Below are 13,456 nucleotides of genomic sequence, written 5' to 3'. Positions count from 1 at the left end.
AAAAATAAATCTCAGAAAGTGAAATTTAAAAATTGCACATTATAATTTTCAAAAACCTAAATAAAGTCATATTTTTATTAAAATATAACAGGTTCATTGCATTGTTATAAATCAACTCCACGACAACACGTATATCTGGTACACATATATCTAATTCACTAAAGGGAGTGATTCCTTTTCACTCCTTTCAACTCTCATCTCCTTCATGCAAAAACCATATTAGGATCAATTTTTTGATAAAACAATTAGAAACATTACAAATTGGAAAATAATACATAAGTGAAAAAAATTATGACTGTTACATGGCTACAGATCCTTTACATCAAAGTGCAAATTAATAAAACTACTGTAATTTGTTCTGCACTCTGTAGATTTAAAAGAACTAGAGCCAAAAAGCTTTCCACACACTGTTTCTGATATCAGTTTTGTATTGATCATCTAATAGTAATAGAAACATTTAACAATCACTATCCTTAAGTTATTTGCAAAAAAGTAAAGATACCCCATTTGAATATAGGTAGCAGTTATGGCTGTGATCTGCATATTAGAAATAGTTTTTCTGTTTGTAAACATTATTTTCTAATGGCACTTGTGCTCATTTAAGAAACTAAAAAAAAATCCACACAGTCAGATAGAGTAATTATTTTCAGAGAGATATGAAGTTTGAGAAAACTGAGGACTTAATGCCATTTACTTCAACTTTTCAGCAAGCTAGCTAATTCTTCCAACTGCAAAGATTGAATCCCCTTAAACCTCAGGCTAGTGGTCTGCAGAAAAAATGAGATTATACAAGTCAATGGGACTGAATGCATGAAGGAAGTTAAATGCACCTGCAAGTGTTTATAATCGCTTTGCTTCTGACATCCACTGCACTAAATGCACCCCAAGGAGAAATCTTGCTTCCCAGACAAAAGCTCCTCATGGTCTCATTTCTCAGGACTTTAGAGCAGACTGGTATGTCCAAACTGCTTAGCATTTTGTCTGCATTTCTTCCAGACTTCAAAAGGTGCTCTCATGGCCTTAAGACATAATTATTTGGGGGGGTTCATCTCCCCTCCCTCCACTTCAAAGAATCTGAAACAATATGAGGGCTGTGCTGTAGCCCATTAAAGCAGAATGAAACTGGTATCATGCATGTGTGGCAAAAGGCATGGCAGAAGGGTATGTGGAGGTGTTTGAGGGGAAAAAGGCCATTACAGCCAAAATAGTGATGAGGACGGTGTAGCACTGGGAAACTAAATCTGATTGGTTTTACTCTAATAGCTACAGGGTATATACTTGAATAATTGCACCTGGGTTTCATCTCAAACGGAGGCAGTTCTTTCACTTCACGACATTGCTGGAATGAACTAACACATACCTAAGTGTGGGTGTTCACCAGAAGAGCACCTAGAAGCTAATGAGGGATGTAAGTTATCTGGCAACGTAGATGTGCACCTACATTTTCATGAGGTTAAAAAGGGTTTCAGCCACAAGTTCTTACATGCAACACTGAATAATGTTTCATATAATATGGTATTATCTAATCCTTATATTAATCCTGATATTAAGTATTATCTATTATTATTAGATTACAGGCAACACAAAAATAAAATTATAGCTCAAAAATCAAGTTCTATGGTTTGCCAGATTTCAAAATTGGGCTATGACTTCATAGTTCAGTTTACATTCACAGATAGATCCATCATCTAAACAAATAAGCCCACACAATTCACAGGTATCACACACTGCCATATCTCCAGGCTCTGCAGGCCCACTGATGACACTACTATAGTACTGAGTGGATAGTATCACATATCGTTCTCCTTCTTAAACTGGGATGAAGCAGCAGCTTCTTTGTTGTTGCTGTTTTTTTTTTTTTTTAAAAAAAACCCACACAACTGTAAATACAAAGCTAGATATCAAGGTCAGGAGCACAGCTGTGAGAAAAGTAACATATCAAGTTAATAATAATTAGATATATAATTATTACATTAATAATATAACTATTAAATTGAACAGGTTATTAATAACTAGATCGGATAATTATGTATCAATTATCAAGTCACACTGAAACTGATGTTTGCAGACATCTTGTTTGGATGGGGGGCCCCATTCAGTTGTGCTACTTTCTGTAAAATCAGTTAGCTAGGAAGACTAATTGTGTCATCAACAAAATATGTATCAACAGCCTTAACAGGAATAAAGCCAATGACTATGTACAAAAAGGAAGTAATTAATAATTATCTGACTTTGTTAGCAGTCCACTGTTAAATCAAATCTTTTAAATCACCAACTTACGCCAGTTGCCTTGTCCAAAGATGAAAGTAGTTTTTCAAGTACTGCATGTGATCTGGTTGTACACCTGTAATGACAACTGCTGTGAAACTCTCTTTATCCCTTTCTTCTAATATTAGATTATGAAGAAATCTTTCATCATCACTTGTGATGTGAGTAGAGTCAGATGGCTACAAAAAGAATAAAATAAGAGCATGAATGTAAACTGAATTTCTTAACTCCCATCAGCTTTGAAAGGGATTAAAAAACAGAACAGGAAAATAATACAGAACACATGATGCTAAGTATCACAAAGGATTAATGCTTAAAATAAAAGCTTCCAAATTAAAGTCAACAAACTGAGAATCTGACATCTCTGATCCATTCAATTTTCAACTCACTTTCATCACAGCATTTGAAGTGTTCAGTCTAGAAATGCATTTAATCATGTTTAATGTGGCACTGTGTGATACCCATGTTCTCACCCATCAAATGGAACTATTATGTGTACAAGACATAAGTCTTTTTTTAGGAAAACCAAGCCAGAAAAAATAATTATTTGCTTTTAAATGGATAGGTTGCTTTCTATAACAGAAATGGAAGTGGAAGAAAAATGCATTTGCTGCGAAAGAGAAAGGGTAAATCCTCAGTTCCAGCTGAAATATCCAGTAGTCTCACAGAAACAGAAATTCCTGATTCCAGAAAGTCCTGACTGTCTTTTCCTGGATGGATGCACTTTACTCATATGATAGGAGGTTTCTAAGCTGCAGTGGTTAATGCCATGCTTTGTGCTGGACCAGTGGATAATCCTTTACATTTGGTGCATCCAGAAAAGAAGCTATTTTTAATACAAAGACTGAAATCGTTATAGCAATTGCAAACAGTTAATACAACTGAGAAGATATGCTTTTCCATGCTGTAGTAAATGCAGCTTCATGCCTTGTTTTGCAGGTAAACAGGCAAAAAGGAAACACATCACTGAGTCGGTGAAAGGACGCATCTCCTACCTAACTGTAGACAGTGAAATATATTAGTCCAGTGAGTTCTGTTAAGACTTACTTTCCCCAGGGAATCAAAGGGGTCTCCTTAACCAACAGGATAGTTTAACCAGTTGTGGGAACTTTCATCAAAAAAAGACTGCAATTCTTTCTGCTTTCTTCTTCTGCAATGCTTTCTTCTGCTCACAGCATAGCCTCTTTTAAACCTAACAGTCTTGCTGATTTCATCCAAGCAAGGCGCTGTTTCTATGATAGTGATGAGATCACAGATAATAAAGAAAATCCAGAGTCCTCACCTCTGTATGATTTGACCAATGACCTACAAGCTGCATACACATGTTGAACAAGTACAACTTACAGAGTTCAAGTACCTCTGAAATGCTGTTCACAAATTCTTTGGTTGCCTTCCCACGACAGATTACAAACTACCATGGCACCTTCCCCTACATTCCTAGCATCCATCTCAGCTAGAAAAGTAGTATTTACTTGTTGGCAATATTAAATGATCCAGGGAAGTGAGTGAAGTAAAGACAGGTGCCTATTATCCATCAAGAGAAGATGATCGGCTCGGGTGCCATCAGTGCCATTTCTCTTCAGTGTTCTGGCCTTGTTCTAGAATGCCTGAGTTTTGGTATTAATCACATCTTGATTTGTTTGCAAAAGTAACTTCCTTTACCAACCCAGTTCCTCAAAAATTCAATTATTCTTCTCACACTGCAGTAATCCATTACAACTTCCATTTCTGCCATAGTATTCTCTTGCTCACCTATGTGCACTGCAAACCATTTTTCAAGACATTAAAGAGACAAATTCACACAGTTAATTTCACATCAATATAACGAACTGGCCTGGCTATTTCAACGATTTGTAAAAATTTCTTAGACCCGAGTTGTCTATCCATTATCTCCACATTTCCATTACTTGAGTGCTTCACATCACCTCTTCCCTCTTGGATATCTACAAGTTATTTTTTACCTCTAATAGAACTTTACTTGCAATTTTTTTTCTAACTGTGTCAGCTTAACTTTAATTTTATATTATCACCATAACTTTTCAAACAGTTGATTGCACCACCTTCTTGAATTCTTTAGTAGTATCTACGCATCTCATTCTGCTAGTTTCCTCCAACTAATATGTTAGCTTATTTGCTACTTTTCTACCCCCCCCCCTTTAATATCAAATGGGGAGGGAAAGCATTTCTGCCCTCTACAAAAAGCAGATTTTGTCTGTTTTTATTTTCAGTTTCTATTTCTGTGACTCTACCTTCTCATCTCTATTGCACAGAGATTGAACTTGTACATTTCTGATGACCCATTCTTTGTTGCAAGTCACTGACCCAAGACTGGCACAATAAAAACCATATTCACTTCCTGTTCCTTTCTCACCCATACAAAAGGCCAAGAACACTGATACAACCCGCAAGATATGGGCTATAATCAAGGTCTGATTACCTCGTCATACACAGCACCCACTTACACTCCCATCTGCACCCTTAGCCATACCTTTGCCTTTACCTCCTTGCTCAAAAATGTCCGAAGAACAGTTCCTTTCAGTCTTCCTCCTTATCTTACAGCTTTTTGCTTAAGCTTTACTTCTTCATGAAAACCATTAGGGTTTTTGTTGATCTGGCTGACTTTTCTCGCATATGCAGGGTAGTTCTTCTACATACTTCTATATAATACACAGTTTGTTTCCCTAATTTATTCCTTAATACCTCAGAGAACGGACATTGTTCTTCATGTTTTATACATAACAAAACAATTGCTGTTCTTAGAAAAATCTTTTTAGATATTTTTCTTAACCTGCTACGTCAAACTATATAGCATTTTTGTCCTTTAAGCTGAACTGAAAAAAGAATCACATACAAATAAAGCCTTACGATACAGTGTCTCAAGTTTCCCATTACTTCCTTTCACACTCCAGAGTGCAGATGATTCGTAAGATAAAGATATCACCAGATAAGTATTACAAGAATATTACATAGTGAACTAATGTTAAGTTGGGAAAGGCTTTCAGTTAAAAAAAAGAAAGTATTAAAGCCATTTACCTTCCTGTTTCTAATGTATCCGCTATATATTGCTTCTTTGTTTTTCTCCTTCTTTTCAAAATCCTCTTTAGAAAGGACAAGTTCATGAACATCCTGAGAATCTGCAGGTTTGCTTATCATCTGTTTTTATTAAAGAAACAGCATTTAAAATAAAAATAAGAGTTAAAGTAAACGTAATAAAACAGCTTAATGCTGTGATTAAAAGCTAGGATAGTAACACTCTGATTATGTAAAAATGTTTTAAAATAAAGTTCAAGATTGATATTTACTTACTCTGGCAGACTGTCCAACGAAGAACACTGCTTGTTTGCCTCCAACTCCAAAATATGAGATATCACTATTTAAACTGCGAGGCACTGGCAAAGGGCGTACATATCCTGAATGATCACTGACAAGAAAAGTGGCTTTAATAAACATTCTCAAGACAAGCGTCATTGAAACAAACAAACAAAAAAAAAATTCTGATCTAAACAGCCTGTATTAAATTCTTCCTGCAGTCACTTTGTTCAGAAATCCTTCATTTTAGATCTGTTATAACTGTATCATTAAAATGTGTCTAAAATTCTTGATGTATTCTTTTTAAAAGGATGTTGACTGTGTAACTTATAAGTCATCTTATAAGACACTTCTGTCCCTTCTAGCACCCAAATCTTATTCAGTCATACGCATTCAATTTTTTAATCTAAATAATTCTTTTGCTTATTAATATCTATGTATAATTTTTTTACACTGAAGTTCAGATGAAAGAGAGGAAAACATTTGGCAGGGAGAATCTGATAGAAAAATAAACTATTATCCTGAAAACTTTTCTCCATTGTTAACTCTGCAACAGGGATGTGGTCAACAGGTCTGTGTGATAGGTACTGCGGTAACAGCAATTACACACAGTTTTAGTGGTAGAAGATAAAAGGCAAATCCCTCAATGCTCTCTTTGACTATGGCAAGATATTAACTGTGAAGCTGCTGCAAATGAAAATGGATTACAATGCAAGCCTGATCTTTCTGACATCATCCTTTCGTAGAAATAGTTTTAAGTCAAAATGAGAAATAATGCCAACCAACTATTAAATGCAGTCTTAGAGAGACTACATATGTCATCAATAATTAAATTCTGTGTCTTTTGAGTCAGATTTGATTGATGAACAGTCTTACCTAGTTTAAGCAAACAGTAGGACAAACATCTTGTTTTAAATCATAGCAATCCTAAATGAAAACAAGGTGTAGATGGTATCCTGGTATAATTTACAGCTATGGTCCCACTGAATGGTATCAACCCACAGTTGAAACCTGTAGCTTAAAAATACTATACATTTCTACTGTTACTAAATTCACCTACAGCAATTTCAAAAAGCAGTGAATTTCTCTACAAACGACTAGGTAAGATGACCCAGAATCACTTTTTATGCACTTATCTCCAGTTGTTTGATAGATATTGATTGTTCTATTTGGAGATGCATCCAATGCAAAAAAAAACCCCTCCTCAGCTCTATTATCACTTTCTACTGACCCATTACTTTTTACACTAGTTTCTCATAGGACAAGTTACTTATGATTGAGGCTGTGATCCTTATCTTCAAATTTACTGTCCTAGGCTTAAGATATTTAAAAAGTGACTAAAGCTCGAGAACTGTACATAACTGCTTCTCTGCAATTTTCTACACTAGGGTTAAGCCTGGCTGTGCAGGTGGAAGATCTCTTGGGAACAGATTCAAAACTGTAAAATGAATTTATATAAGCACTAAAACCCACCATAAACCTCTATTTTCTTCTTTAAATGCAAAACATTTATTTTGCCTAGCCTTCTTCAATAGACAGACATCTTCAGGTATAATTTTGCATTACATCGTACATGATTAAGATACAAAAAAAAAAAAAAAGAAAACCTAAACCAAACCCCTGTATCCATTATTCCAGTAGCATGACAGACATTGAATGCGTTCCTTAATGCACTATTGAAAGTCTTTCAGGTAACAGGTAACACTATAAAAAAGACTCTGCAGAACACAGAATGCCCCTAACTGTATGTAGGCAAGTTAAAGACAGGACAGCTTAGAAAAGGCCATAAGAATAAAAAACTTTCTCACAATATCATAATATTAGAAAAGCATTTTTGTGTTATGAAGCTCCTCTATTTCCTACTTACAGAAAATATGTGTCTATTTACACGCAATCATAGAATGACAGGTTTTAGCTAAGTGTTGGTATAGAGATGTCTTAAAATGATATCCTGTGAACCTTCACAGAGTTTCCTAATTGTTGTAAAAATGATTAAAACTTTCTAACCTCTCGAAGTCACCTTGTCTTGTAAACTTTGACAGTCTATAGACAGCCCAGTTGTTAAGTTGTTTAGAAGTCATTCCTCTTCCATTATCAATCACAACAACAGCTGGTTTTCCTTGGGAGTCATCAAATAACTGTTTGGGGAAAACATAAAAAACAAGGAGCACCAGAAAAAAAAAAAAAAGATAATGCAAAGTACACCTGAAAAAAAGTAGAATATTTCTATCTTACCAATTTTATCTGTATGCTCCGAATACCGGTATTTTGGGATGTAGCTGATAGAGAATTGTCAATCAACTCAGCAAGGGCAAATGCTAAAGAAATTGAAGAAAAATAACCCTATTAAAATCTTGTTCTCAAAAGACAGCACTCAGAAAACATACACACACTCACAGTAGTTTCTTCTGAGCAATCAGGATAACACATTCCCTTAACACAGACAAAAGCTAAGCACTGTCAGAACCACCAAAAGTATATAACATCTTGATTTTAAAAAAAGCTTTTGTACATATACTTTATGATTCGTTTCATCACTGAATCTCTCATATCTGTTTTGATGGTAAGAACACAATTACTGGAAGTACCTAGGAACAGCGATGAACTAACAGGCTCCTTACCAAAAGGCAAACTTGTCTTTTTCCATGATTAGGAATGAATTTGGACGATTCATACGAAAGCCCAAAGTATGTGAAAAACTGACTTTGACTTGTTAAAATATCGAGGGAAGAATGAACTCATTGAAAAAACCTGAACAGAAAAGTTGCACAATTTCCAAAACAGAAAGTGATTTGTTTACAAAAAGAACACACAGAAAATTGTAAAAATGTCTGAGAAATGTAGTCAATGGTAAATACAATCAAAGTTCTGTCAGATACGTGCAATACACAGCAGAAATAGTCAGCCAAACTGCTTGCACAAGTTTGTTGTTTCTAAATATTAACACTTGGAGCCCTTACCTAATCAAAGTTAGGACTACTAAACTTCAGTGAAAAATTGCGTTTCATTTAGGACAACAGGATCAATCTGAAAAAAATGCATCAAGTTTGGATTAATTTAGTCTGATTGATCAGCCCTAGTGAATGGAATAAACATTTCCATTCAGTCTCTCTGATAAGGTAGTTTTATTTCCTACAGTCTGCAAGGTTCTTCAGAACACTACAATGCAAATTAGACTGGCCATACACTTCAGACACACAAAAAAAATCCCTTGAGTATTAGTATCATATAGCAACACTGAAGTATACGGCATTTTCCCTCAAGTTGTTTCTGAAGTATAAAAACAGTTCTCAGCTTCTTTGCAACTTTCTTCACTGCTAACAACAGAAGTTGAGCATCAGTTATGTGATCCATACTTACTATTCCATATCAAAGAGCAATGGCCCTTCATGAACCCGTGAAATTGGTTAGGCATGCCCTTAGAGATGTTGTAAATAAGAAGCATCAGCTGCAGGACACTTACACAGGCTCAAAATTGCTATTTGCTCTAACAGTCAATTCTAGTACGTAACAAACAAAAGTAGACGGTTCAGTATAGCTGTTTTGCAAATTTTAATTACTGGTGTGTTGCAGAATTTCACAAATGACTTCACTAGGTCTCAAAGAGTGAGAATTAGTAACATATTAGGAAAAAATATACCAGTAATGTCATTACAGAAGTGGATCTAAAAGTTAGTCTGTTTGTAGTCTTGATCATTGTAGTCACTTTAGGACTGAAGAGTTATGACCACAAGTAGCACCCAAACTTTTGGACCATTTTAAAGGCTTTTGTGGTAGCAATATGAACACATGCAGTACACTCAGAGGAGGAATCCTCCTTTTCCTTGTGTCACCTACTGCAGAGTACAGATAAGATCAAGAATTGACTTAAATGCATATGAAAAGTTTCTCACAAACACCTGAAGCTTGTTCACTCTCTTTTAGAGAGAATGATGATTTAAAGCACCCTAGCAAGCTGCTTTAGCAATGACGTGACAGGAAAACATAGGAAAAAAGTTTACTTTTCCCTTAGTAGTAGTAAAGTTTGCTTTACTACTAAAAAAAAACCCCAAACAAAAAAAACAACCCAAAAAACCAAAAAAACAATGGACTTCAAAAAGACAACATTGAGATCCCATATTTAAATCACTTCTCTGACTCATGAATAAATATGCTTCAGGCTTTTGGGCATCAGTACACAGGGAGAGAAAATAGCAAATGTATGTTGACGATGCTGCCAGAGGGACCCAAACAAAAGTTCAAAATGTTTTTAAACTACAGCAAGCTGTCAAGAAACTTTGATACCTAGGCCCACAGACATTGACAGGTATGATCAAAGTCTTTTCCTCTCCTGTGGGCATACTTTCTTCCTGTTTCAATACTTCTGGAATACAAACAAATCTGTCAAAGATGCTGCTATATTTACATTCAAACCACATTGTAAAATACAGTATTTTTTACATGTGGATGGCAGATTTGACCTTGATACAAAATCTCTGGATAACACAAGAGGTTATCATTGGAGTTACGTACATGGAAGTGATCATAATGTGAGGCAACAGAAACAGAAAACCTCTTTTATGAAGAAAAGGAGGGAAAAGGAAAAGAAATCATGTGTGTGAGGAACTAAAGGAAAACTGAACATATGCACACATTATCCTTTCTCATCTCATATTATTATTCTGAAGCCTGTTGAGAGAAGAAAAAAAGAGGTTTTCCTACCAAGGGAATGCTCAGCATTTAATGGAAGATGAGTGGTAGCTATGAATCACGTGATCACTTATAGGAAGTGCAGTATTGAATGGCTTCATAAAGATCTTATGAGATGTAACAGTTCCTTCTGACAAACCAACTGTTTGTTTGCAGTGCTGTTTATTAGCATGGAAACAGGGTGAGAGCTGGATTGTTATGCACATACTGGGGAACTTCTCCAACATAGAACAGTTACAGTCCTCAGTATATATTAATTTTATTTCTTGATTTAATAATTTAAATTTTGCCTGAGAAAAAAAACCAAAATGGCAAGACTGAAACCAAAACTCTTTAAAAGTGTAATATATTTCTAAACTGAAAACTTGTTTAAACATTTGTTTTCTTGACATAAGACAACATAAACACAAAAGTAACTTCTTCAAGTTCTATTGTAGAACTTAATGACCATGCATCATCTTGCATTTAATGCACAAACCTGTTTGTTTAAATGCTACCATAAGTAAAGCTAAATGGATGATACTTGAGTCTGACTCTAAAATCCTCTTTTTCTTCTCAGATGAGACTTTTTTTTTTGAATAGAGGAATAGGGATTGGGAGTTTTGATAAACAGTTATAGAAAAATGAATACAAGAAACCACAGACTACGTATACCTCTTCAAAGCTTAACTGTTCTAATACAAGGTCGTTATAGTAACAATATGACAGAGGACTAGATTTCTCCATTTTTTTACCCCTCATCTCTCCATTCTTGCAGTATAGGTCCTTGCTCCCAGCTTCCAGCTCTCATCATCTTCCTGTCCTGTAAGTTTTGTTGTGCTAGTATTAGCAAAATAATATTAACTCCTCATCCAGCAATGTTATATATATTTAAAAGGGAAACATGAACGGATAGTAGCAAAATTCCTTGGTTTTGCAGCTGAACATCAAATAACAGAAGGTTCTGTGTCCACACCATTGCATTCAACACCTCACATCATCCTGACATACCACAGAATTAACAGTTTTCTTTTGTTCATTATTTTTCTGTCCCAGTAGATGGGCTGCATGTGTTTTGATATTATTTCCTACTTACACCCTCATGCTCAAGTACTTTAAAAAAAAAGTTATCCAATGTGGTTGCTAAAGGTGCACTCCTTCAAATCAAGGCTGAACTGCTCTACAGTTTCAGGAATGTACTATGGTTTGACTGTCAGAAGTGCTCACTTGAATCTCATCAAATTCTGTGACTGAAAGAATGGAAATGCTTCCATTTAACATGAATCTAGCAATGAGAACAGCATTTCTACCTGCAACTTTTGAAATATATGCATTTACCTAAAAATGCTATTGTCACAATTTTTTCCCTATTAATCAGCATTAATGTCTGTAAACTAACAATAATTCATAGAATCATAGAACAATCCAAGCTGGAAGGGACCTCGAAAGATCATCTGGCCCAACCTTTCATGGGAAAGGGAGCCTAGATGAGATTATCTAGCACCCTGAGCAATCACATCTTGAAAACCTCCAACGATGGGGACTCTACCACACGTCTAGGGATGTTGTTCCAATTAATGATTTTTCTCACTGTAAAAAATTTCTTTCTTATATTGATGAAACCTGTCCCAGTGCAACTTGTACCCATGGCCCCTTGTTTTCTCCACGTGGCTCCTTGTGAAGAGAGAGCCTCTGTCCTCTTGGCAACTGCCCTTTAAGTACGGAATACTGTCATGAGGTCCCCCTGAGCCTTCCCTTCTCCATGGAGAAAAGACCTAACTCCTTCGATCTTTCCTCACAAGGCAGGTTCTCCAGCCCTTTGATCATTGTTGTGGCCCTCCTTTAGACCGTCTCCAGTCTGTCTGTGTCTTTTTTGAATTGTGGGGACCAGAATGGGACACAGCACTCCAGACATGGCCTAACCAGTACTAAGTGGGATGATCATATCTCTATCTCTGCTAGTAACACCCCTCGGGGTGCAGCCCAGGATCCAGTTTGCCTTTGTTGCTGCAGCAGTGCTCTGCTGATTCATGTTCAGCTTGTTGTCCACCAGAACACCCAGGTCAGCAAGGCTGCTCCCCAGCCACACAGACCCAAACCCGTACTGGGCTCTTTGGTTATGTCATGCAAGACTTTGAACTTGTCTTTGTTAAACTTCATACAGTTCTTGCTTGCCTACTCTTCCAGCCTGTCCAGGTCTCTTTGTAAGATGGCTCTCCCATCTGATGTGTGCATCTCACCATCCAGTTTAGTATCATCAGCGACACTGACAAAATCACAACAGACAAGTATCTCATTCTACTGTTTTTGTTCTTATTTCTCTTGTGGTCTCCATCAAATATGGAAAAACACAGCTTTTAACAACAAATAACTTCAGAGTCCCTTGAACCCAGGATGAGTGGAAGAAGAAACAATACAAAATTTGCCAATAAAAAAAAAATCTGACAGGTAAAATTAGCAAAAAAGTGAAGCAGTTAGAGATCAGAGTAGCACAAGATAAGATGCTAGCCAACTACCTCAGCATGACTTCAGCATCCGTAACATGCACCTCCCAGTAATACACAGTGCATTTCACTGAAACATGACACAGGAGCTAGGGGTATGATTTTGCAGTATTTCATTTTCAGCAGAAGTAACTACTACTGTCCAGCTTGAAGATCCATTACCGTGGCACAAATACAATGATGAGGTATGATATCTGCCAGCTTCATACAGTTATAGTCTTCAAATGAACAGCCCCACTGTTGACAACACTTTGCTATGCAATCAACAGTCTTTACTGTCGTGAAGAGTAGATGGAAGAAAAAAAGCTCTATACATTGTTCTGGTTTCGGCTGGGATAGAGTTAATTTTCTTCCTAGTAGCTGATATAGTGCTGTGCTTTGGATTTAGTGTGAGAAGAATGTTGATAACACACTGATGTTTTAGTTGTTGCTAAGTAATGCTTACACAAGTCAAGGAATTTTCAGCTTCCCATGCTCTGCCAGGTGCACAAGAAGCTGGGAGGGGGCACAGCCAAACTGGCCAAAGGGCTATTCCATACCATATGACATCAGGCTCAGTATATAAACAGGGGGGAGTTGGCCGGGGGTAGCAATCGCTGCTCAGGGACTGGCTAGGTGTCAGTCGGCAGGTGGTGAGCGGTTACATCACTTTTTTTTTCCCCTGGGTTTTGTTCCTCTCTCGCTCTCTTGTTGTTTTCCTTTTCATT

General features: G+C 36.4%; 1 protein-coding gene across 2 annotated transcripts in view; it reads right to left on the bottom strand.

Annotated features, from left to right (window-relative positions):
* The window catches only part of SMCHD1 (structural maintenance of chromosomes flexible hinge domain containing 1), a 92,616-nt gene that overhangs the window by 60,874 nt on the left and 18,286 nt on the right, over nucleotides 1–13,456 (bottom strand). For both annotated transcript variants that reach the window (XM_072852681.1, XM_072852682.1), the window contains exons 4-8: nucleotides 7,813–7,895; nucleotides 7,585–7,715; nucleotides 5,575–5,689; nucleotides 5,302–5,421; nucleotides 2,281–2,447 (exon numbers count right to left, since the gene is read on the bottom strand). In XM_072852681.1, the coding sequence (XP_072708782.1) occupies nucleotides 2,281–2,447; nucleotides 5,302–5,421; nucleotides 5,575–5,689; nucleotides 7,585–7,715; nucleotides 7,813–7,895 (616 nt within the window). The remainder of the gene's footprint in view (nucleotides 1–2,280; nucleotides 2,448–5,301; nucleotides 5,422–5,574; nucleotides 5,690–7,584; nucleotides 7,716–7,812; nucleotides 7,896–13,456) is intronic.

Source organism: Ciconia boyciana, chromosome 2 (genome assembly GCF_034638445.1).
Source record: "Ciconia boyciana chromosome 2, ASM3463844v1, whole genome shotgun sequence".
Lineage (NCBI taxonomy): Eukaryota > Metazoa > Chordata > Aves > Ciconiiformes > Ciconiidae > Ciconia > Ciconia boyciana.
The sequence above is the reverse complement of the archived record's forward strand: the minus strand, read 5'-3'. Positions and strand labels throughout refer to the sequence as shown.